The sequence below is a fragment of the Dermochelys coriacea genome, chromosome 13 (assembly GCF_009764565.3).
Source record: "Dermochelys coriacea isolate rDerCor1 chromosome 13, rDerCor1.pri.v4, whole genome shotgun sequence".
Lineage (NCBI taxonomy): Eukaryota > Metazoa > Chordata > Testudines > Dermochelyidae > Dermochelys > Dermochelys coriacea.
In genome coordinates this window covers 4,289,714-4,315,428 of record NC_050080.1, presented here as the reverse complement: position 1 = coordinate 4,315,428, position 25,715 = coordinate 4,289,714, and the positions used below count along the sequence as shown (strand labels likewise).

Below are 25,715 nucleotides of genomic sequence, written 5' to 3'. Positions count from 1 at the left end.
AACATGGGGAAATAGTTTTACTTTGTGTAATGACTCATCCATTCCCAGTCTCTATTCAAGCCTAAGTTAATTGTATCCAGTTTGCAAATTAATTCCAATTCAGCAGTATCTCGTTGGAGTCTGTTTTTGAAGCTTTTTTGTTGAAGGATAGCCACTCTCAGGTCTGTAATCGAGTGACCAGAGAGATTGAAGTGTTCTCCAACTGGTTTTGGAATGTTATAATTCTTGACGTCTGATTTGTATCCATTCATTCTTTTACATCTTTTACATTCATCCTTTTGCCCCTCCAACCCCACGAACATGATACAGTTCTGTGGTGACCTAGAATCCTATTTTCGACATCTCCGACTCAAGGTATATTTCCAACACACCTCTGACCAACATATTAACCCACAGAGACCTTCCTACCAACACTACAAAAAGAAGGGTTCTGGGTTGACTCCCCCTGAAGGTCGAAACAGCAGCCTGGACTTCTACATAGAGTGCTTCCGCCGACGTGCACGAGCTGAAATTGTGGAAAAGCAGCATCGCTTGCCCCATAACCTCAGCCATGCAGAACACAATGCCATCCACAGCCTCAGAAACAACTCTGACATCATAATCAAAAAGGCTGACAAAGGAGGTGCTGTCGTCATCATGAATAGGTCGGAGTATGAACAAGAGGCTACTAGGCAGCTCTCCAACACCACTTTCTACAAGCCATTACCCTCTGATCCCACTGAGAGTTACCAAAAGAAACTACAGCATTTGCTCAAGAAACTCCCTGAAAAAGCACAAGAACAAATCCGCACAGACACACCCCTGGAGCCCCGACCTGGGGTATTCTATCTGCTACCCAAGATCCATAAACCTGGAAATCCTGGACGCCCCATCATCTCAGGCATTGGCACCCTGACAACAGGATTGTCTGGCTATGTAGACTCCCTCCTCAGGCCCTACGTTACCAGCACTCCCAGCTATCTTCGAGACACCACTGACTTCCTGAGGAAACTACAGTCCATTGGTGATCTTCCTAAAAACACCATCCTGGCCACTGTGGATGTAGAAGCCTCTACACCAACATTCCACACAAAGATGGACTACATGCCATCAGGAACAGTATCCCCGATAATGTCACAGCTAACCTGGTGGCTGAACTTTGTGACTTTGTCCTCACCCATAACTATTTCACATTTGGGGACAATGTATACCTTCAAATCAGCGGCACTGCGATGGGTACCCGCATGGCCCCACAGTATGCCAACATTTTTATGGCTGACTTAGAAAAACGCTTCCTCAGCTCTGGTCTCCTAATGCCCCTACTCTACTTGCGCTACATTGATGACATCTTCATCCTCTGGACCCATGGAAAAGAAGCCCTTGAAGAATTCCACCATGATTTCAACAATTTCCATCCCACTATCAACCTCAGCCTGGACCAGTCCACACAAGAGATCCACTTCCTGGACACTACGGTGCTAATAAGCGATGGTCACATAAACACCACCCTATATCGGAAACCTACTGACCACTATTCCTACCTACGTGCCTCTAGCTTTCATCCAGATCAACCACACGATCCATTCTCTACAGCCAAGCTCTACGATATAACTGCATTTGCTCCAACCCCTCAGACAGAGACTAACACCTACAAGATCTCTATCAAGCATTCCTACAACTACAGTACCCACCTGCTGAAGTGAAGAAACAGATTGACAGAGCCAGAAGAGTAGCCAGAAGTCGCCTACTACAGGACAGGCCCAACAAAGAAAATAACAGAACGCCACTAGCCATCACCTTCAGCCCCCAACTAAAACCTCTCCAACGCATCATCAAGGATCTACAACCTATCCTGAAGGACGACCCATCACTCTCACAGATCTTGGGAGACAGGCCAGTCCTTGCTTACAGACAGCCCCCCAATCTGAAGCAAATACTCACCAGCAACCACACACCACACAACAGAACCACCAACCCAGGAACCTATCCTTGCAACAAAGCCCGTTGCCAACTCTGTCCACATATCTATTCAGGGGACACCATCATAGGGCCTAATCACATCAGCCACACTATCAGAGGCTCGTTCACCTGCGCATCTACCAATGTGATATATGCCATCATGTGCCAGCAATGCCCCTCTGCCATGTACATTGGCCAAACTGGACAGTCTCTACGTAAAAGAATGAATGGACATAAATCAGACGTCAAGAATTATAACATTCAAAAACCAGTTGGAGAACACTTCAATCTCTCTGGTCACTCGATCACAGACCTAAGAGTGGCTATACTTCAACAAAAAAGCTTCAAAAACAGACTCCAACGAGAGACTGCTGAATTGGAATTAATTTGCAAACTGGATACAATTAACTTAGGCTTGAATAGAGACTGGGAATGGATGAGTCATTACACAAAGTAAAACTATTTCCCCATGGTATTTCTCGCCCCCCCACCTCCCACTGTTCCTCAGATATTCTTGTTAACTGCTGGAAATAGCCTACCTTGCTTGTCACCATGAAAGGTTTTCCTCCTTCTCCTCCCTCCTCCCCCCCCATGTCTTATCTTAAGTGATCACTCTCCTTACAGTGTGTATAAGCCCATTGTTTCATGTTCTCTGTGTGTGTATATCAATCTCCCCTCTGTTTTTTCCACCAAATGCATCCGATGAAGTGAGCTGTAGCTCACGAAAGCTTGTGCTCTAATAAATTTGTTGGTCTCTAAGGTGCCATAAGTACTCCTTTTCTTTTTAAGGAATCTAAAGTGCCCTTAGAGGCAGATATAAGATTGGAGCATATCACAAATAACTAACTTCAGATACACTTCTGTTCAAAAAACTGTTAAGAGAAACTTCAAGTTGCATAGTTAAGCACTTAAAAGCCAAGATATCCATATGATTAACCTTAATTCTGCTGTTGTTATGCAAATGTATTGGGATAGTCTTTAGTTTCATGATCACATTGCTTCTCAAATAGGGCTCTCAAGTATAGGGTGTTGCAGTTTCCTCTTTCACCCCTCTTATTCATGTGGCCATTAGGAAGGCCACTAAGATGGCAAGGAGTACAATATTTTTTATAAAATTTATAAATTTGTTAGTCTCTAAGGTGCCACAAGTACTCCTTTTCTTTTTGCGAATACAGACTAACACGGCTGCTACTGTGAAACCAGTATTTTTTATGAGGGTGAAAGCCAGCTTGTGTTCTGGACCAGTGGGTCTCAACCAGGGGGCCGGGGCCTCCAAGGGGGCCGTGAGCAGGTTTTAGGGGATCCACCAAGCAGGGATGGCATTAGACTTTCTGGGGCCCATAACAGAAAGCCGAAGCCCCGCCACATGGCGCTGTAGCCCGGGACCCCGAGCCCTGCCACCCGGGGCTGAAGTTGAAGCCTGAGCAACTTAGCTTCACAGGGCTGTCTGTGACATGGGGCCCTGGGAAGTTGCCCTGCTTGCTACCCTCTAATGCTGGTCCTGGCTTTTATATGCAGAAAAACAGTTGCTGTGGCATAAGTCGACCATGGAGGTTTTTATACCATGTTGGGGGGAGCCTCAGAAAGAAGAAGGCTGAGAACCCCTTCTCTGAACAATGCTGTTGAACACTTTTAGCCAATTTTAGTCAGGTTGAGATTAGGTCGTGGAGGAGGGCAGATGAGTTATCTCAAACTAGACAAACCTCAGGTGGTGCTAAATTGTAGGATGATATGGAGAAATAACCTAAGCCCCTTTGGCTGAAGGTATTTGTGACAGGATCCCTGGAATGCAGCCTGGGACTGTGGAACCGCTGTGCCCCCTTTACTCCCTATTCTGGGTTGTCTCCTTTAATGCCTTACTAGGGGCAAGCAGCAAACCCCTGCAGGTGCTGTTACCACTTAGTACAACTGCATGTGGAGCCCCACTGCGTAGACTGTCGGTCCTTCATCAATTGAGACTGAGCCAATCACAACACGTCTTCCAATCTTCTCTCACTCTGGCCATCCTTCACCATGCTTGTCCATATCTCCTTGTTAGGAAATCATCCCACCTCTTAGGAGGCTGACCGCATGGCCGTTTCTGTTCTCGCGGATACCACTCGGCTATAGCTGTGGTCCATCTGTTGTCACTGAATCGGGCCGAGGTAAACTAGGAGGTAAACGCGCCACTGACAGCCCAGCCAGCGGGTGGCTGAAAACAATGGCTAAAACAACATGGAGCCCCACATCCAGCTTGGCATTGCATGAGTACTCCCAGAGCCACTCATGAATCACACAGAGAAAAGCACCAGAGCCAAATCCCCCCAGCTCCCAGCCTTGTACCTCAGGCATATACCATCTTCACTGCTCAAGACACTTTTTCTTGAGCAATGCAAGTTTATTAATTGTTTCCCTACTTCATCAATGGAAAGTGGACATACATGAGTCTTTGTAACTTGAGCAGATTTACCAAGCACTTCAGGCAAACTCATTAGTAAAGATAAACAGTAAAACAAGTTTATTGATTACAAAAGATAGGCAAAAAGTCAGAGTGGTTACCAAAATAAAATAAAATATAATATAAGCATGCAGTCTAAACTTTAACCTTTATCACACTAGGCAGTATTTAGATCAAGCAGTGTTCTCACCCCACTTTATCTTACAGTCCTTAATATACAGGTTTGTCCCTTAAATGTGGGCCAGTCTCCTGTGTTGAAATCTTCTGTCTTCTCAGTGTTGCTTGCAGCGTAGGTGGGGGAGGAAAAAGGCCCAGCATGGGGCCACTCTTTTCTGTTTTATACCCCTAGTCCCATGTGCTTGGAGAACACAAATCTAGGCATGTCTCATGGTCACTGCTGAGTTCCCAGGCAAGGTTAAGCAATTCCCCTGGTGTGACCTTGTGCAAGTGAGTCATTGCTTTGTAGCTCCCTTGCTGGACAATGGCTGTTGATAGCTGTTAACCAAAGCCCAGGCGGGTGTTGATCTCCCTGGTTATTATCTTTGGGGGAGCTAATATCTGGGTGATTTCCAAACTCATAGCATATTTTAGTGACAATCATACAACACAAGTCTCATAACTTCATATGCATTAATGATGTATATTTAGATGGAACAGTGGGTTTCAGCAGATCATAACCTTTCCCATGATACCTTAAAAGGCATACTTTGTATCTAATATAAAAATTATATACAAATGAGGAATATGAGTGTTAAAGGGTGCTCCCCTGGGGGTAGAGTGTCACAGTATTCATCTATCCTTGGTTTTTTAATTTTGGAATGGTTGTAGACCATCATTTAAAATGCAGTGGCTTTTAGACACTCCATATTACGGCAATGACCAATATGTTGTTTTTTGGTCTGTTGCCAGACAGGAAATTGCAACCTTTTCTCTCAGATTTGGACCTTGTTGCTGTTATCTGTGGCATTGTCACCTCAAAATTACATTATGGTACTGTAGAGCAGTGTGGTCTAGTGGATAGAGCAGTAGACTGAGACTCAAGACCTGGATTCTATTCCTAGCTCTATCATTAGCCTGCTCTGTTACCTTGGGCAAGCCACTTCACCTTTGTGCTCAGTTTCCCTATCTGTAAAATGGTAATAATGATTGACTTCCTTTGTAAAGCACTTTGAGATGTAGTGATGGAAATTGCTATTTAAATTATAATATGCTCTCCATGGGTCCACACATTAAATCTATTTGAAAACTGCAGCTGGTGTAGAATGCTACAACTCACCTGTTAGGTGGTATATCTTGTAGGGGAGCACACAGCATCAGCACTTTGATCTGCATTGGCTACCTATTGGTTTGAGTGATTTTTAAAGAGTAGGTTTTGACCTATAAAGTAATAAATCATTTGGGACCAGTCTACTGAAAAAACTGCCTCTCTCCCTGCATGATGGAGCCACACATGCACTCTGCAGAGATACAGAGCCCCCTTGGTGGGGCATTCTCAGTGATGTTCTGCTGACTTTCCAAAATAGCCCTAATCTATTGACTTTTAGGACCTGCTGCATCCATTTGCTCAGGATTTTGGCAATGGCTAAATTGTGTATGTGATTGGGTTTTAGGTTTGTTTGGGAATGTTTGGCTATTTTGAATTGATGGCTAGTTAACTTTACTCTGTGGGGTCACTGTTACTCTGTTGGTCGATTATTCCTTTGTGGAATATTTTAAATAATTATGATGGCTAAAGGAATGGATGTCATTTTTATTAGAATAAAAAACATGCAAATATAATATTTACAACTTTACTTACATGTGTATTATGATTTTCTAACATTCTTTTCATTCTTCTGTACTTATACTAATTTTATTGTTGTAATTGCCCATTATATTTTTGACTTCTGAGGCAATTAACTATGTCAGGTGGTCTGTTTTGTCAGAAGTTTTTCACTAGTACTCACATTAAACTTCATGTGTAATGTATGTTGTGCAACTGTGGTTTATGGTGTACTTTTATTACGAATGACCTCAGGGTCCACATGGAATTGCAGTAGACCTGTTGCTCAGATTTTCCAAATCTTCATCTTGGGGGAAAGACCAACCCTGGAAAATTTCAGCTGGAAAGCCACAGTTTAAAGTGGCTGAAAACCGTTTCTGTACTAGCCTGCTGTAATAAAAACTTAACTGTCATGGTCAGTGAAATGCTTGCTGTAGTACAAAATATGAATTGCTCAGTATAATCCAATGAGTTACATTGATTATCTTATATTGCCTATCCATCTACATTGTTTGTGGTACTGTGATGTAACCACCTGCTTCGTAGGACAACACTGAAGACTGCAACCCAAATTGGTAGGATCTGGTGGTGAACCTTAATTGAATTGGTTCTGATGTATCTCTTGTAATGTGTACACAGGTTTCAGAGTAGCAGCCGTGTTAGTCTGTATTCGCAAAAAGAAAAGGAGGACTTGTGGCACCTTAGAGACTAACAAATTTATTAGAGCATAAGCTTTCGTGAGCTACAGCTCACTTCATCGGATGCATTTGGTGGAAAAAACAGAGGAGAGATTTATATACACACACACAGAGAACATGAAACAATGGGTTTATCATACACACTGTAAGGAGAGTGATCACTTAAGATAAGCCATCACCAGCAGCAGGGGGGGGAAAGGAGGAAAACCTTTCATGGTGACAAGCAAGGTAGGCTAATTCCAGCAGTTAACAAGAATATCAGAGGAACAGTGGGGGGTGGGGTGGGAGGGAGAAATACCATGGGGAAATAGTTTTACTTTGTGTAATGACTCATCCATTCCCAGTCTCTATTCAAGCCTAAGTTAATTGTATCCAGTTTGCAAATTAATTCCAATTCAGCAGTCTCTCGTTGGAGTCTGTTTTTGAAGCTTTTTTGTTGAAGTATAGCCACTCTTAGGTCTGTGATCGAGTGACCAGAGAGATTGAAGTGTTCTCCAACTGGTTTTTGAATGTTATAATTCTTGACGTCTGATTTATGTCCATTCATTCTTTTACGTAGAGACTGTCTAGTTTGGCCAATGTACATGGCAGAGGGGCATTGCTGGCACATGATGGCATATATCACATTGGTAGATGCGCAGGTGAACGAGCCTCTGATAGTGTGGCTGATGTGATTAGGCCCTACAGACAGCCCCCCAATCTGAAGCAAATACTCACCAGCAACCACACACCACACAACAGAACCACTAACCCAGGAACCTATCCTTGCAACAAAGCCCGTTGCCAACTCTGTCCACATATCTATTCAGGGGATACCATCATAGGGCCTAATCACATCAGCCACACTATCAGAGGCTCGTTCACCTGCGCATCTACCAATGTGATATATGCCGTCATGTGCCAGCAATGCCCCTCTGCCATGTACATTGGCCAAACTGGACAGTCTCTACGTAAAAGAATGAATGGACACAAATCAGACGTCAAGAATTATAACATTCAAAAACCAGTTGGAGAACACTTCAATCTCTCTGGTCACTCGATCACAGACCTAAGAGTGGCTATACTTCAACAAAAAAGCTTCAAAAACAGACTCCAACGAGAGACTGCTGAATTGGAATTAATTTGCAAACTGGATACAATTAACTTAGGCTTGAATAGAGACTGGGAATGGATGAGTCATTACACAAAGTAAAACTATTTCCCCATGGTATTTCTCCCTCCCACCCCACCCCCCACTGTTCCTCTGATATTCTTGTTAACTGCTGGAATTAGCCTACCTGCTTGTCACCATGAAAGGTTTTCCTCCTTCCCCCCCCTGCTGTTGGTGATGGCTTATCTTAAGTGATCACTCTCCTTACAGTGTGTATGATAAACCCATTGTTTCATGTTCTCTGTGTGTGTGTATATAAATCTCTCCTCTGTTTTTTCCACCAAATGCATCCGATGAAGTGAGCTGTAGCTCACGAAAGCTTATGCAATGTGTACACACTTTCTGTTTCACGATTATGGGTCATATAATTTTGCAGTTCACCTTCAGGCTTTCTCAAGGGATGAAAGAGTTACTTGCACTAAATTTGTTTCTCACCATGTATTAGAATAAGTCTTTAGTGGTTGGCAACAGAAAAGGCTAACAGAGTTTTTTGTTTTAATCTTTGTGTAGTCCGGAGATTAGAAGCATGTGAGTTACATGTTTTGGGTTGAGTAAAAATGTGTAACTGTTTTAATTTAAAATACGTAGTGGACAATAAAAGTTCAGACCGAAACCAGAATTCTGTACCATCTACTTATGAGAGGAAAAACATAGGCCCTTTTCCTATGTACTATTGGTGCCTAGCTGTTTAGTCCTAAAATTAGAAATGCACATGTGGTAGATATCTCACCTTGAAAGTTTGAATACTTTGTATGTTTCTCTAATGGTGTTTTTATTTACTTAGGTGCTGATGTGACAGTGACAGAACCCAGCAATTCGGATAGCCGAGTGGAGAGATCAGATCTTTACGCAAATGTTGATGAAGCACTCATAGGAGGTGATGTTAGCTACCTATCTCAGCCTCTTACCCCAGAGAAGGATGATGCACTTCAGGCTGCAACAGTTGCTAATCTGCGCGCAGCCCTCATGAGTAAGAACAGCTTGTTATCTCTGAAAGCTGACATGCTGGGAGAGGACAGTTCTCTGCTATTCGAGTACTTACCCAAAGGCACACATTCTTTATCTCGTAAGTTTATACTTTTATATTTTTGCTTAAAGATTAATTTAAACCCTAATTAGGGGAAAAGGAGGAAATTCAGGGCACTCTAGATTTATTGCTCCTTTACTATTTATATCTAGGTTAAACTTCTGTATAAATGAACATCCCACCAGGTTTGGAATCCTGTTGTCTGTAGTGTTATGCAGCGTAGCTCTAATACCAATGTTGGAAATACAAAAGGTATTAGGGAGATATTTATTACATTGATTTTATACTTTGTGCTTATTGACAAATCACTAGCATGGCTTTAAGTATTTGGAGAATATAGAATATTTGACTTTTTCAGTTAAAGAAGGGATGCTGTGTAGGATTTGGATCAAAAATGAATCAATCATAAAGCCAGGTGGGAAGGAACTGCCACTCCAGTAAATTTTAAAAATAAAATGAGAGTTGTAGTCATGTTTGTAAACCCAACAAACCTAATCCTTTTTTTGCTTCTTCCTTTGGATTTTCTGCATTTGATAATGAACAAATATAGTTTCTATAGCCGTACTGACTTTCACTATTCTTGTGCACAAAGAGGGATACTACTTGTTTGTTTTGGGGGGTTTTTAGGACTAAATATTTGGAATTGAGGAAGGAAGGAAAATTCATGATAGCATCTTGTAAATAGTCACTTGCACATTTGCTAGATATCTCCAAATAATCAGGGTAGAAGTGTTTATAGTGTTGCTGTATCCATGTTGGTCCCTGGATGCTAGAGAGACAAGGTAGGTGAGGACCAACTTTTGTTGGTGAAAGAGACAAGTTTTTGAGCTTACACAGAGCTCTTCTTCAGGATAAAAGTGATCATTCTGTATATTCATAACTTAAAACATACTTTCTTCAAGTCTGAAGCATGCAGACACATAGTTCATAGGATGATTTCCTGGTTGCTTCAGGTTATGCTCTACTGGTTATATGTACACAACATTAATAAGAACTTGAGTATATATGCTTGCCTGTATTGTAAGGTAGATCTATAGTTTCTTCTATGTATAAGTCTTTTGTAAAGTGTTTTAGATTCTGTGGGGTATACAACTAAGAAAACTTAGGTGGGCTGAAGAAAATAGAAATAACAACCATATATGCTGTATTGAGATGGTATTTTCAGTAGTGGAGGAGCAGAACACTGGCCGTACAAAGCAAAAGATGGCCATTAGCAGTGTATATGCACTTCAGACTTCCAGAAAGAGGGGTGGGGGGGATCATCATTAAGCCAGTGAATGACCCAAATAAACAAAGTGAAAAGAACATTTAGCACGTATTTGATTTTTATTTTTATTTTTTTTTGAAGCCCAAATTGTTTAGGTCCCCTTTCAGCTAACAATCACCTGAACTGCATGAAGAATTAGTGCAGTGGCAATGCAATTTAAAAAAATGTAATGGCAAATCTTAATATTCCTTCTCAATCCAAAAATGAAAATAATTGAATTTTTTGACGTTGGCCTGATTTTTTAAAAGTGAAAAAACTATGGGGGTTGGTAATCTTTTTGCAACTTGGAGTTTTGTGTTTCGTTCGTTTTTGTTTTGGGAGTGATGTTTTGCTGCTTTTTTTTTTTTTTTTAAAATTGCTAGGGTAGTTTCTTTCCTTTGGTAAAAAGAAAAGGAGTACTTGTGGCACCTTAGAGACTAACAAATTTATTAGAGCATAAGCTTTCGTGAGCTACAGCTCACTTCATCGGATGCATCCGATGAAGTGAGCTGTAGCTCACGAAAGCTTATGCTCTAATAAATTTGTTAGTCTCTAAGGTGCCACAAGTACTCCTTTTCTTTTTGCGAATACAGACTAACACGGCTGCTACTCTGAAACCTTTCCTTTGGTAATATCTCTAAGTAAATAAGTAGAATATTCTGTTGTTCAGACTGCTCCTAGAGTGCAAATGGCCCCATTGCAATGAAGCAGCACATGACCCTTTGTACTATCTAAACTCTTGCTGCAACTGTATGGAGGAACCTGTAGGCAGAGTGTTTGCACAGGGGAGTTTTTGCCCTCCTTGCATTCTGTAGAAAGGGTCTCCTCACCAGGCCTACAGGTGGGTGGAGGCTAGAAATAGGGCAGGTCAAGGGGGGACCTGGGATCAGTGTTACATAGATAATGTGTCGTGACCACTGCTTCTAGGAGTAATAGCATGATGAAGCAGTTTCTGCCTTCATGGACAAGAGTAACAGCTCTGAGAGGATGCTACACTGCAGACCCTCATCTTGGCCCTAGATTGGCAGGTACTTGATTTCACATCCTTACACTTTCACCAGCACATGAAATTCACCCACATAGGCCCTAATTACTTGGCCTTTATGCAAGTAAAATGAATGTCTTCTGGAGTTAAGAGAAAAAGATAATTGGTCTGTACTTCTTGTCACAACCACGCCCAAAAGTTTGGGGGAGACTCATTTTACAGCTGATTGAAGCAGGGAATTGGGGTGGGGGGGAGGGGAACCTTCTCTTTATATTTTATTAGGTTCCTTGTTCTTTGTTAATGTATCACTAGGAGCTGCTGTCATAATTTTGAGTGTACTTGTTTTATAATGGTCTGTTCAATCTGAGTATCTTTTTTTAATGTTAATTCTTTAATGATATTTAACCCTATACACTAAAATTTCTCATTAAACTTTGTATCTTGTTTTTGTTAAAAAGGCCATAAGTGATAGCTTGTTTTAAATTTGTGTTTAGTATTAAACTCATAAATTATAATGTATTATAATGTATCAAGTGATTAGGGCACTGCTAAGACATTCAGAACATGCACTTTAGGTTAGTAGTAGATTTTTGGATTTTTTTCCCCCTCCCATTATTTCAGTTCTTTACTTTCTTTCTCAAATCCATGAGTTGAAGATTTTGTCATTTAAATCCTTCGTACTTAAAAAAAAAAAAAAAAAAAAGACAGTGAACAAAGTTCTTTTTAAAAAAAAAAAACAAAACAACAAAACCCAGACACATGTAGTTTTGTTTTCTATTTTGTCAAATCTGAAAATGACGTGTACTTACACCAAGCATTTCTAAATGGTTTTCAACCTGAAGCTTTAAAAAAAAAAAAGAAAAGAAAAAGAAAGTTTGTTGGATCTTAGCCATCTGTTGATTCAATTGTTTTCCTGACCCGGAAAATAGTAGTGTAAGAAGATGACCTAAAATTGCTGTCCTTTTTCTGAGTAGGGTTGAGGTAAGGAGGAATAGGTTGTAAGGGTGTATTTTCTTTGTTTGAAATACTCATGAGCTTTCTAAGAGGGTATAACTCTGTCACTGTTAGAGATGCAATAAGGGGAGGGAATCAGGGGGCCCAGGGTTCCCCCCGCCCCCTGGCCATTGGGAGGAGAGCAGGAAGAGGTCATGGTAGTGCCGGGGTGGGGGAGAGACCCATACACACAAATACATCTCTCAGGCTCCCTCCTGAGGAAAATTCTGGTTGCACCCCTGGTTGCTGTAGAAATGCAGGGTGTTTTTTAGTTTTCTCTAGTATAGTTTATACTGTTGTAAGAAGCTAATTGAGAATACATAAAGGTGCTCATCATACCTTTACTGATTTTTCTAAGGGATTTTAAACCTGGGAAATCTTTGTGCTTGATGAGTAAAGGGAACTGCTGATTACTAAATGGCTTAGCTTCATATCAACTTTATTGTGGTTCTGTATTGTAAACATTAAGCTAACAAAACAAAGTAAAAAGTTCTGTGTAAATGAACATTAATTTTAAAGGATGTACAAGCATTGTACCTTTTGTAATGATGACACTGAAAGAGGGGCATGAAGTCCCTAATATTCAGCTAATGGACAATGGGAATACAGGATGATTGTTGTTACAGTGGATATTAATATATTGTGTTTAAAATGACTAAACAGAAGGTAATGTGGTACTTGTAAACTTAACCAATTCACATCAGCTTAAAAATAAAAGTAATTAAAAAAAATTGATTTTCATTTCTTGCCATTCAGGTAATGCTGTAGGAAATAAATTGATCCAATTACTTTATTCATATTTTCCATAATTAAAAAGTCAGTTACGTTTTCAGTTTTCTGGTGATTGAAGTCAACTCTCATTTAAAAAAAAATGACTCCTTTTCATGTTTTCAGATTAGTCTGTTATAAAGTTCTCCATATGTCTGTTTGGCTCTTCCTGTTTACTCTCTGTTTGTTTATAGAAGCAATTCCTATGAAGCGTGTTTTACAACAGATTGCATGGTACAAAAGGCCCTTTTTTCTTGGGCTAACCAATTAATATTTTATTTTTAGATACTCTTTGAAGCCAATAATTTATACTTTCACTAAAAGTTAAAGGAATACATTTACACAGTGGTCAGTTTTCCCAAGTGGTATTCATGTAGGCAGGGATGTTTTCTTACAAGATTTAGAGGAGAGTTGATGTCATTTTAAGCATGTCATAATGATCTTGGCATTTCAATTTAAGTTTTCTACAGGAGTTTCCTGTTAAATCTGTTTGTGCTCTGGCAATGGAGGATACTATTTTCATGTAGCTATCACTGAGATCTATGCATATTTTTCCATGAACAATGCTGACCATAGGACAATTGATAGTTTTAATTTCTGATTAAGAAAATTGTCTTGCTTCCTTGAAAGAATTTTAATAAAAAAATAAAGTAATTTCTTACTATATTAGCAAGAATGGATTAAAATCTAAATTCAGACACTGTTTACTTACTTACATGCATAGTACAGATCAATGATATACCTTCATTTGATATTTGCAATTAGTGGAAACAAACAAGTAGTTATTAATTATTGTTGTTATGCATCTGTTTTATGCGGCATATGTTTTCTTTCCATTTTCAGGAGTGGCATATTGTTCCCCCTTATTCTCCAAAAAATTGCCCATTCTATCAGCCTTCGCTGTTGCTTTAATAAGTGGGCAGCTGTTTACTTCACATTCAATACCAAGCACAGCTTCCTAAGGAAACTAACAAGGGAATTACGAAAGCTAAACTACTGTTTCTTACCTTGTCAAAGTTCAGACTGCATTTAGCCTGAATTGGACTCCTCATGTAAGTTCTCTAGAGTCACAGTGCAGAGCTGCAATGTAAACAGGGCAATCTGCATCAGTATTATAGATTTAATCAGAACACCAGTTAATCTCATATTTGTGTAGGTGGACAGTGATTGTGCAATTACCTAAGTAGTGTAATACTATAAACCTGAATTTTTTTCCCCCCGATTCATTTGAATATTGAAAATATTTTTACTCTGTATCTCAAAGAAGCTGTATTAGAATTGAAAAAGGTACAGAGAAGGGCAACAAAAATGATTAATAGTATGGAACAGCTTCCACATGACGAAAGATTAAAAAGACTGGGACTTTTCAGTTTGGAAAAGAGATGACTAAGGGATATGAGAGAGGTCTATAAAATAATGAATGGTGTGGGTGAAGTGTGATTTACTCTTTCACATAACATAAGAATTGGGTCACCCAGTGAAATTAATAGGTAACAGGTTTAAAACAAACATAAGGAAATTCTTCACAAAATTCACAGTCAACCTGTGGAACTCATTGCCAGGGGCTGTTGTGAAGGCCAGACCTATAACAGGATTCAAAAAAGAATTGGATAAGTTCATGGAAGGTAGGTCCATCAATGGCTATTAGCCAAGAAGGTGAGGGATGCAACCCCATGCTCTAGATGTCCCTAGCCTCTGGCTGCCAGAAGCTGGGACTGGACAATAGGGATGGATCACTCGATGATTGCCTGTTCTGTGCATTCTCTCTGAAGCATCTGGCATTGGCTGCTGTCAGAAGACAGGATACTGGGCTGGACAGACCGTTGGTCTGATCCAGTAGGCTGTTCTTACATTCGTATGTACTCTCCATGTGTTCTTGAAACTGCCACAGACCATTGCCCATTCACAAGGAAATCACATACTTTCTAATGGTAAATTAAGACAAGAAATCCACCTGTTTACAACTGGAGATAGTAACTTAATAATTTAATTTTGCCTTATTACTGCCTACATTTAGTTTTTCTTGGCATTCTTTACTGCCCTGCAGTGTTTGTTGTTAAATAGAAAAAAGAAAAGGAGTACTTGTGGCACCTGAGACTAACAAATTTATTAGAGCATAAGCTTTCGTGAGCTACAGCTCACTTCATCGGATGCATTTGGTGGAAAAAACAGAGGAGAGATTTTTTCCACCAAATGCATCCGATGAAGTGAGCTGTAGCTCACGAAAGCTTATGCTCTAATAAATTTGTTAGTCTCAGGTGCCACAAGTACTCCTTTTCTTTTTGCGAATACAGACTAACACGGCTGCTACTCTGAAACCTGTTAAACAGAAGGAAAGCTTAAAAATACTCTCTTCTCATCACTCCTGAATCTAACTAACTAAACTGTGAGAGTAACTTTAATACAGAAGACCAAAACAGAGGGGGCCAAACCAGAGGATAGTAAGAAGTGCAAGAGTAGCTGTGGTGTTTCACATGAACAAAAAAATTAAATAAACTGGGGAAGTAATGGGGAGTCCTTATTAGAAGGCATCTTAAAGTCACTTTAATCTTTTTTGGTATTTAATAAAAACGTTAGGCTGCTGTGTTTTGGGGCAGGTGGTTTAAGTAAGAAATTCTTACCCAGTTTCAGTGGAATGCTCTGTTGTAATTTTGATTAAGTTGTATCTTTTATGAAATAATTGTTCATGCCATGCAACTTAACATTTGCACGTATTTAATAATTTGATTAAAATTATGCTAAGTTTTTATACATCTTGTTTGCGATCTTGCAAGCAAATTATTGTACTCTTGTAATAAGAATAAAAAGCCTTTGAAAGGACGTAAAGTATTTAAAATTCTGCTTTTTTTACAGCTTAGTTTACAATACCATATTTAACAATGCATATACAGTATTTGTTCCTGTTGATTTTGCCCACTTTCTTTTCACAAGCAATGGTTTGTGAGGTTGAAATGAGGCAACAATTAAGATGGCTGTTAAGGTTTAATTAACAATTTTAAACTTATATAGCCATTTGTCTTAGTCAAAACATTGTATATTTTCACCATTGATTGTCAACATACTTTCTGAGTACGGTATACCATTTAGCTGTTGTCACAACATGAACAAAGGGGTACACTTTTATTTTGTTTAGCACAGCAAAAATAAGTTGGCCTTTTAGTGGCCAGTCAATATTCTTTTCCCTTAAACTTTTTAGAGGTGTAGAATGTAACTCTTTTTAGGGTTTAATTATGCAACCATGAACAAGTCTCTTAAGTTCTCTGCTCTCCCAATCATAAAATGTAGGTAATGCTTTCTCACTTTGTAAAGCATTTTGAGATCTGGGATTAAGGATACTATATAAAACAAATTATTTTATTTATTGATTTATTATGGTTAAATGTTGGGCTTAAGGCTTTGACAGAATTTTTAAAGACAGTTGTATGGATAGTTGATCATTTTTGTATATGTTCATGGAGAATTTAGAGCTATATGTTTAAAATAGTACTTGTTAAAGCAGTGTATTTCAGAGATGTAATTGTTCAGAATATTTGTGCTACCTTTTGCTTCTTTCTCCCATGTGACTCTCTTCAGTGACCATTTTGCTGCTGTGAGATATAACCCCCACCACATACATCACATGCAGACAACTGGCATTTTGGGTGGGGAGGCTGGTTTTAAAAACACAAAAGGCCTGCATCACTACACTGCTGCGTTCCCTCCCACTGACAGAAGACAAACTGCAAGTGCTCATTCACTGCCTTTTCAGGGCCTTTTTTAAAACCACCAGCTGGTGCTAGTTCACGTGGGTGAGACTCGTTTCCTGTGTTCCCCAGGGCCTGGTGCCAACTTGAATCGTTCAAGGGGCGAATTTGATGGCAAAGTAGAAGCACCATCTCCCCTGCTGCCTTCATCACACCTTGCCACTCAGAGCCCCCCTGTGATCTCCTGTTCTGGTGAAATGTCACCAGAAACCATGATAAAAGGAAAGCTGTCTTCCTCGGCTCAGGTAAGATCAAGAGATAGCTGCAAAAATTTGTAAATGTTAGAGGGTTTTAACACACATTCTCCTTAGTAGAAAAATGTATTTTTACTTTTACCATGTCACACTAGCAAGTTAGATTTTCAAAATACAGTTCGAAATTTCAGGGGGAAAAAAAAAATCCAGATTTGCTCCTGGGCTGGATTAAGAGCTAATATTTTTCTAATTTTGCAGATCCCTTTCTCTTTTCTTCCTTTCCTGAATGGAATGTGCATCCAAAAGTAATTAGGGTTTTTTAAAAAATGGCAGGTGTGCTTTTTATTATAAAAACCATTAAAATTTATAATACAGTATAAGAATTCTTGAACACACAGGTGTCGAGTGTGCTTTTTTACTCATTACTTAAACATGGATAGAAGCAGGAATTGCTTTCCATAACGGAAAAGTTTCTGAATTAAAATATGTAGCTCTCAGTAATGAGTTACATTTTAAAATATTTTTGAATTAGATATTTGCCTCCTTATTAAACAAATGGAGTAAAATACAGCTCTTCTTTTGCAGTCACCTTAGAAAAAAATCACCTGATAAGAAAGGTTAATTTACCACCCCACCCTGTCCCCAGTCTCTGAGAAACCTGCCCAGACTACATTATCCACTCTATTCCATAGACAGAGTCACCATCTGCCATGGAATGGCATAGTGCAAACTGCTTATGCAAAAATCAGCTTGTATTTATAATTCAAATCAGTAATATCATGTAGTCTTAACATAAAAGAAACTGAGGAGAGCATGCTTTTGCTTGATATGGCTACTTCTCTATGGAAAGAAAAGTAGCAGTGAAGGGTGAAGGGCAAAGTTAGGTACCTGGATCCATACACCACCTCCTAAATAAAAGTAGCCTGACTTTCAGAATTGCTCTGCACCCATGGTTCCCATTAAGTTGAAGGGAGCTGTGTGTGTTAGGCAACTCTGAAAATTGAACCACATTTACTTACGAGCCCACCTGTGAATTTAAATTCCCTATCTAGGTCCCCTTCTTTATGCTCCAAACTTGAAAATCCTGACCTCCATTTCTAAATTTTGTTAATGAAAAGTTTGTAGAAGAGAAATTCGTTATTGCTGAATAGAATGCTGGATCTCTGTTAAAGAAGTGGAGGGTTGGTGGGTGGGTGAAAAATATTTTTCTGTGTGTTTATTTTAACTTAATTGAATTTTTCATTTGCAGGTCCCCTATGATGGATTTTTAGCACTGTGGCAGTTTGACAACTCTGACACAGGTAAATGGAGAGAACAATACCTTTAATAGAAAATTATTTTGTACTTAAAGTCATTAACGTGGGTGTGTTTCTGTTTTAGATATAAACGTTTCAAGATCTGAAGATATGGACTTAACCAATGAAGGCCTGTTCTTGGATTCAATCTTAACCAAGAGACTGACTTGTGCTTTCTGCAGGAGTGTTTTTGAGTGCACTGAAAAGTTGAAGGAGCACATACACGAGCATGCTTTTTCCATGATTCTTCCTTTTGACTTAATTGACTGTGCCAGACCTGTGCTCATTGGCCTCACTGATCATATGTCCCAGGATCAGCTTGCCCGTTTCCAGTGTTCTAAGTGCCCTGCAAGCTTCACACTAAAATCAAATATGGATAGGCATGAAAAGACAATCCACTTTAACCACAAGAAGATGCAGTGTCCTGACTGCTTAAAACTCTTTCGAGACAAGACAGATCTGAACCGGCATCTTATGTCTGTGCACTCAGATGAACGTACCTTTGTGTGTCTCTTTTGCAGCAAAGGTTTTGGTACCCAAAAGAATCTCACTACTCATATAAAAGTGTGTTACCTGGGCTCTGCCCAGCCAATTGGTGAAGAAGTTCTGGATAGTGTGGATCAAAATCAGGAACCCAAGGTCATTTATCAAAGCTGTATTAAGGAAATGAGAAAATCATGAGATTGGAGGGAGATGGGGTCACGTGTTTTAGGCATTTATTTTTTATTAAATTCATAAATTAAAAGAGGAGTATATTGCTGCTTGGTTACTTGCTGAAACTGGGTTTACCATGGGATAAACTGTAACACTATAATAATTTCCAGATAATAGACAGATTGGTCAGGCACTATTTCAGCTCCAGATTTTGCAAACTAAAAACTCTGTTTAGAATCAAGATGTAATTTTGTGTAAGGATATTTTTGATAGATAATATAATGGTATTTTGGATTACTCATGATTAGAGATCGCATTCCTTTTAAATTTTTACATGTCATGATTAAGAACTTTGGCTTGTGTATTTTTTTTATATAAGCTCAGGCCTTTAGAGAAGATTTAATTGATTATACGGAGAAAATGTTTTAAGGATAATTAATTTTGTATTTATTTTTAAAAGCAGTTTTAAAAGATTCCCTTGTAAACATAGCAATTTATAGCAATATATTATATGCAGTCCCTATGTTCTATGAGGGTCTGTATGAATGGAAATGATCAGTGATTGTAAACATTTGCTTGGTTTAAAATTCTGCTTTATAGGTTCTGTTTAAAATAGTCTCAAAGGGATTATTAAGGAGTATACAGGATAACTGCATTTGGGAGTAGAAGAAGGCATGTCTCTGTGTGGGCTTTGTCATCTAAGGAGATTTCCCCCTCTGATGTTAGGCATTACACAGTTGAACTATAAGCTTGTTCTGCACTGCAGCTAAAGTGAATCTGTTCTGAGAAGTACGAGTTCCAGCAGCTGTCAGGCATGGGCAGAGGAATATAGTCCTACCAGAAAAGGTGAAACTGGCCTGCTGTTTTAAAAAAAATTGATTATGGCATTTTGAGATTTTTTTTAAAAACTTCCTTTGGCTTCCTGCCAATGTAACATATATGTACACTCAGCCACTTCCTCTTCCCTAAAGCACTCTGATTGTTGCCTGTATTAGGTGAGAAACTCTGTTGAGCCACAGTGACAATTATTTCTGCTTTGCTGAATAATGTCTTCATTTATACTAGTTTTAAAAACCACATAAAACTTCTGGAATGCTATTGGACAAAAATTAGATTTGTATTGCATCAAACAGATTATAAAAGAAACAGAACAACGAAAGACCTGAGCTTTGCAATTGCACAGCTGTGGGATGGAGCTTGGGTGACCAGACAGCAAGTGTGAAAAATCGGGATAGGGAGTGGGGGGTAATAGGAGCCTATATAGGAGAAAGGCCCAAAAACTGGGACTGTCCCTATAAAATTGGGACATCTGGTCACCCTAGATGAGCTGCTAGTTCCATCTCTGGCCCAAACTACCAGTTAATGAAAGTACTTTGCTATCATCAAATGCCACAAGCTATTTATAAAGAAGTCCAGTTTTCTGTATCATATTAAGAAACTCTGTGCTACTTGGGCATATGTATATGTTATATACTGGGTTTTTTTTTTAAATTGCTGCAAGTTTAAGAACATTTGATTATTTAGTATGCTGCTGAATGTTACCTGAAGTTATTTTTTATATTTATGAGTAAGAATGTGGCATTCAAAAACTAAGTTTCTTCAAGTCGTTTAACTCCATCAGTTTGGTCTGTACATTGTGGTTGAGCTAGCCAAATTGAATGTACATAAAAACAGATCCTGTTGCTCCAAAAAGCCTAATACTATATAGTGGAGACAGTGGACCTTGCGAATCAGACACTGTTACTGAAAGGCTGAAGTCTTAATATAGTTCCCACTTAATTACTTTGGTTCAATTATTTGAAAGCTGTGAACTGTTTAACTCATAGCTTGCTCTTTATTTTCATACAAATACATATTAGCTTAATTACTCTAACAATTGCTGTAGTTTAAGGTGCGGTAAGAGTGCTTTTCAAATACTCTGTGCACATTGCCCAAGTTGTCAGCAACTTAGTTTGGTGCTTAAGTGTTATGTAGTATGTAGGGGTTAACTTGTATATATTGGTTCTTTTGATATGTGACACACATAAATAGAAAGCAATAACAAAAGTTTTAGAAGTAGTAGTCCTGTGATTTCTCCAAAGTTGTTCTCTTGCAGCATGGCCATAACTCAGGAAAACAAAGCAAGGAAATGCTTAGTTTTGCACAAACAATATAGTATACTTGTAGGGTGATTAAACATTAAGGGCCAGATTCTTTAGCCTGCTAAATCCACTTTGCAAGCTACACAAAGTGGGCATAAAACAGCTGGAGATGGCCAGTGGAGAATTTCTCATGCAGAGGAACTGTCCACCAGTGGAAAGCTGGAAGAGGTGGCTCCACCACCCCCAACATGGAGGGGAAGTGGTGCCTTCTGGATCACTGCTGTGCTACACTCAGTCCTCCTCTGGTATAAATTATATCTGCTTCACTGCAGCTCTAATTTTCACCAGAGCTGGGTGGCAGCTTAGGGTCAGGGAGCCACAAACCACTCAACCTCACCCCCACCCCCAGTGTGCCTGAGCAGATCACAGACAGTTTGAGAGTCTGTTCCTATGTAACTATTATGGCACATATCATGTTAATTGGTATAGCAAGAAAGCCATATTAAACTCTCTCTTGTCCATATAACGCTTTCCCCTTATTGATTATTGATATATGTGTAAATATGCCTTAGGATCAACCTGCTCCTCCTGTTATGAACATGACTAATCTGCCTGTTTGATGTTTGGCAATTGCTAAGTAAATTTACTGTGCTGTTTGGCAGATGGGAGAGGAGGTGGTAAGGAACTGAGCAGTGAGAGGGAACTGTGAAAAAGCTCTCTGCCCCCCTGAGAAATATCTGTGGCATTCTGGAAGCAGAAAATGAGGGCTTATCTAGACCATATCAGAAAAGGAACATGAGTAACCACAGCATACCTAAAAGGACTGCTGTCACATGACCGAGTCATAGTCATAGAGTTTAAGGCAACGGGGCTACTAGAGGGTCTGACCTCTTTATTGCAGGCCACCAACACCCTCACACTAATCCCAACTAACCCCACAGTATTACAACCCATAGGAAGTTAGACAGTTATGTGCCACAGGCAGATATAATGGCCATATTAAATACTTACTGGGAGTGGGGGTTTCTCCCTGTATTAGGGAATTAATACCTGTGTAACATCAATCACATATTTGGCACTTATCTGATTTCTTCAGTGATGCTACGGTTCAGTCATTAGAAATCAAATTGCCACAATGGTAATAAATGTAATGAAACCCATATGGAACTGTTAAAGTCACTGAATACATCTTGTAAATAGAAGGAGTAGGTGGATCATGAAAGAAGACCCTTGATCATTTACTCTTCTTTTCTCTCATTCTAACCAATTCCCCTGTGGGTTCCCTGATTTTGTTAATGTTTTCTGTTAGCATTTTCTGCGGAGTTTGCTGTTTTGAGGTTTTTAAGTTTGTCCTTTTATTATTTTGTGGTGTTCTTTGTGAAAATGTCTAAATAACATTCTTTCAACTAGATTAGCCCTCACCTTTCCCTAATGTTTAAGGGACTTGATTGAATTAATTTAACATCCAAATGAGATCACATAGCAGTAGAAGAAATTATTTTCTATTAGACAGGTTAAGTAGGCATTTTATTGTAGTATGTACAGTTAATATCGATCGTACTGATTCCTGACACCTGTGCAAATACTTATCCAACTTCTTGAGTGACTTGCAAGTTCTTGTCTTCACAGATAGGAGCAAATTAATTAAAAAAACACAAACATTAGAATTTCAGGGAACAATATAGCAGATGTTTATATAAACATGTAATAGAAAACTTTCTTAAACTTGTAATTTTAAACTCAAAATTGGGAAGTAGGAGAAGATGTGATAGAAATTATTGGTTTTACCATGTAAATAACAAAAGATACAGTTTAAGCTTAAAAATATAAAATACAGTCTAATATGTAAAATGAAGGGGAAAAAACTTGCCTCAGGTTATTTTCTTGGCATCCAAAAGATTCAGTATTCCAATAATTGTCATGCAGTAACACAGCATATGCATAAATTACAGATTTATAGAATAAAATTTAGTTTTATATAGCACCTTTTTGCAATAGTTATGCAGTGTTTTACAAAACAGCTGCTGGTATTGATGTAACTGTATAGGAAATGTAGCAGCTGTTTCTGAGAGCAAGAATTTTGGTCAGGAAACAAGTTGTCTCTTTAATTTAAAAAAAAAATTAATTTCCATAGAATCAGGAGAAATGGCTTTTGGTTTAACATCTTGTCTTAAGGATGGCAATGCTAATAATATATTGCAGTCTTGCAGTAATTAGAGTATTTTTGGGTGGACAACTGAAGCAGGGGAATGCCAAACAATATATGGCACAGAAATGATCTAGTTACTGCACAGGATTCCAGAAATTCTGTCTCCGTAATTTGGGGTTTGAATTATAAACATATCTTTTTGGGAGTCCTGACGGTAGCAATCAGCAATAAAGAGAAAAAATTATGAATAATTTTTGCAAATGAGATTAGCAAGATTATTAAGAAAGCATAAATTTAGCTGTAAGTTTTTTTTTGGTGGGCAGGGTGTTGACTACAAATCTTCCAAATTGCAAACAAGCCTTACAATAAAACGTCTTCTGTAGATCATGTGATGCTAAATGAAATGGGTTCCCTTTATCACTGACTTAGTGTGCATATTCTAAACTAGAGTGGAAATAACATCATTGATGTGAATATGTTACATGATAGGACTAATGCATATAAACTTTGCACAACAGGTTGTTTTCCTATATCATCTATGCATTTGTCTGTGTTTAACAGTGATAGTCGACAGACCAGATTTATACTTTTTTAAAAAGTCTTTGTTTCACCATTGGGAACTTGTTTGGAGTTTATTTAGATTTGCAAACAGGTTTTTTTAAAAGATCGTATGCAGGAAATGCATATACAAACCAGGATAATGCTAAACCTGCACATCACTTTTTCAGGTGGGAAAGCGGGAGGGGAGCTAACATGTATTAGCAAGGAGAGAATTCTAAAAATGTAAAACAATGAAAATGTACCTCAGTGAAACAAGATAGATAACTTGAGACAGTAATGCCAAAGTTTTTGTAGTGTTGCTGGATAATTTTTTAAAAATGCTCATTTTATATAAATGTATTTATAAAATTATTTATTTTTGCAGTTTTTGTTTAAAAATACAGCTCTGTTCGTAATGCATATTTCATTTCTTGGTACTATTCTTCATATATTTGCCATGTGTCGCTGCTGGTAATGATTTTGGTAATCTGGTCAATGATCATTTCCTTATTTACAGATGCTGCTATTCTTAAGTGTTATAAATATTTAGTATTAGCCTTTTTATTTATGGCAAATAGTTTGTACATTTAAACTTTGTCATTTAGACTGAAAAATCCATTGTATGTCCATACCAAGGTTAATATATTGTTGACTAAATATATGTGCTTATAGGCAGGTGTGTTTAACAGATAGATAGTACTGTGAAACTCTAAAATGAAACTGTGTATTAGTTTTTCTAATGATGCTTTTATTTTTCAAGTTTTTAGATTATAGATGCAGAAATAAAAATATATTGATATTTGACAAAATATTTAGTTTTTAATAAAATTATAACTGCAGAAATTATTATCCTGTGTCTGTTTAATCTTAAATAAATGGAGTTTCTTAGCTGGCAAAATTTGTCGTATGCATTGAGATTCGTTGTAATACCCAAAGCAGTAAATTTGAGGGATATTATAAAGTGTTCTGGATCTGTTATTTGAAACAGAGTTCGTATCTGAATTTAACATAAAACTTTCATATCTTTCTCTTGGTAAGTAGAAATAGTTAAAATGGTTTAATCTATTTTAACCATTCTCTTAAAGCTTTTGTGCCTGATTTTTTCATACTGTTTAGGTATCCAAATACACGCATTATTTGCATGAATTTGCTATGACAGAGCATCCAAAGTGGTGTAAATGGACATTTGTACATGGGTTTGCTGGTTAACTCCTGGAACTGTATACCTTTGCTTTGAAATTGGGGACTTTTATGTCTGCAGTAACATCTGTATGCAACATTTCACTGTAATTTATTTAGCTTCACAAACTTAAACCATATGTTGCCTGGACAATAAGTTGAGGGAAGACCTACAAGGGGCATCTTAGTGTTGTAGGAAGTAATGTGTACACTAAGTGGCATTCTTACCTCTGAATTTTCTGAACCCTTCACATTGATTTTCTAATAATTATTGGAACACTGGGGAAGATCCAGAACACTGGAAGAAAACTTATGTGATGCCAGTATTTTCAAGGGTAAGCAGAATGATGTGGGTAGCTATAGGCCTGTCAGTTTGACATCTAACCCAGGAAACTAATGGAATAGCTGTTATGAGACTTGATTAATGAAGAGTAATATAATTAATGCCAATCAACTTTGGTTAATAGAAAATAAATCCAGTCAAACTTGATATCTTTATTTTAAATGAGGTTACAAGTTTGGTTGATAAAGATTATAATAGTGTTGGTGGAATATAGTTAGATTTTGGTAAGATATTTGACTTGGTACCACATAGTATTTTGATTTAAAAAAAAAAAAAAAACTAGATGCAAAATTAACATGGCACACATAAAATGGATTAAAAACTGGCTAACTAACAGGCCTCGAAATGTAATTTAAAAGGGGAATTATTGACTGGGTGTGTTTCTAGTGGAGACATGCAAGTATCGGTTCTTAGCTCTACTGCATTTAACATTTTGTTTTTTATCAAGGACCTGGAAGGAAAGATAAAATCATCACTGATAAGGTTTGCAGATGATGAAAAGATTGGGGAATGGTAAAATGGGAAAAGTCACT

General features: G+C 38.4%; 1 protein-coding gene across 15 annotated transcripts in view; it reads left to right on the top strand.

Moving 5' to 3' along the window:
* Window positions 1-25,715, top strand: part of ZBTB46 (zinc finger and BTB domain containing 46) — a 115,756-nt gene that overhangs the window by 67,579 nt on the left and 22,462 nt on the right. For 7 of the 15 annotated variants that reach the window (XM_038369307.2, XM_043496284.1, XM_043496282.1 and 4 more), the window contains 4 exons: window positions 8,770-9,051; window positions 16,820-16,992; window positions 18,191-18,242; window positions 18,322-24,449. The exons of 2 other annotated variants lie outside the window; for them this stretch is intronic. In XM_038369307.2, the coding sequence (XP_038225235.1) occupies window positions 8,770-9,051; window positions 16,820-16,992; window positions 18,191-18,242; window positions 18,322-18,917 (1,103 nt within the window). In that variant the 3' untranslated portion in view covers window positions 18,918-24,449. Of the gene's footprint in view, window positions 1-8,769; window positions 9,052-16,819; window positions 16,993-18,190; window positions 18,243-18,321; window positions 24,450-25,715 lie in introns of those variants that run through there. 6 more of the 15 variants (XM_038369313.2, XM_038369312.2, XM_043496287.1 and 3 more) reach the window with 2 other exon arrangements.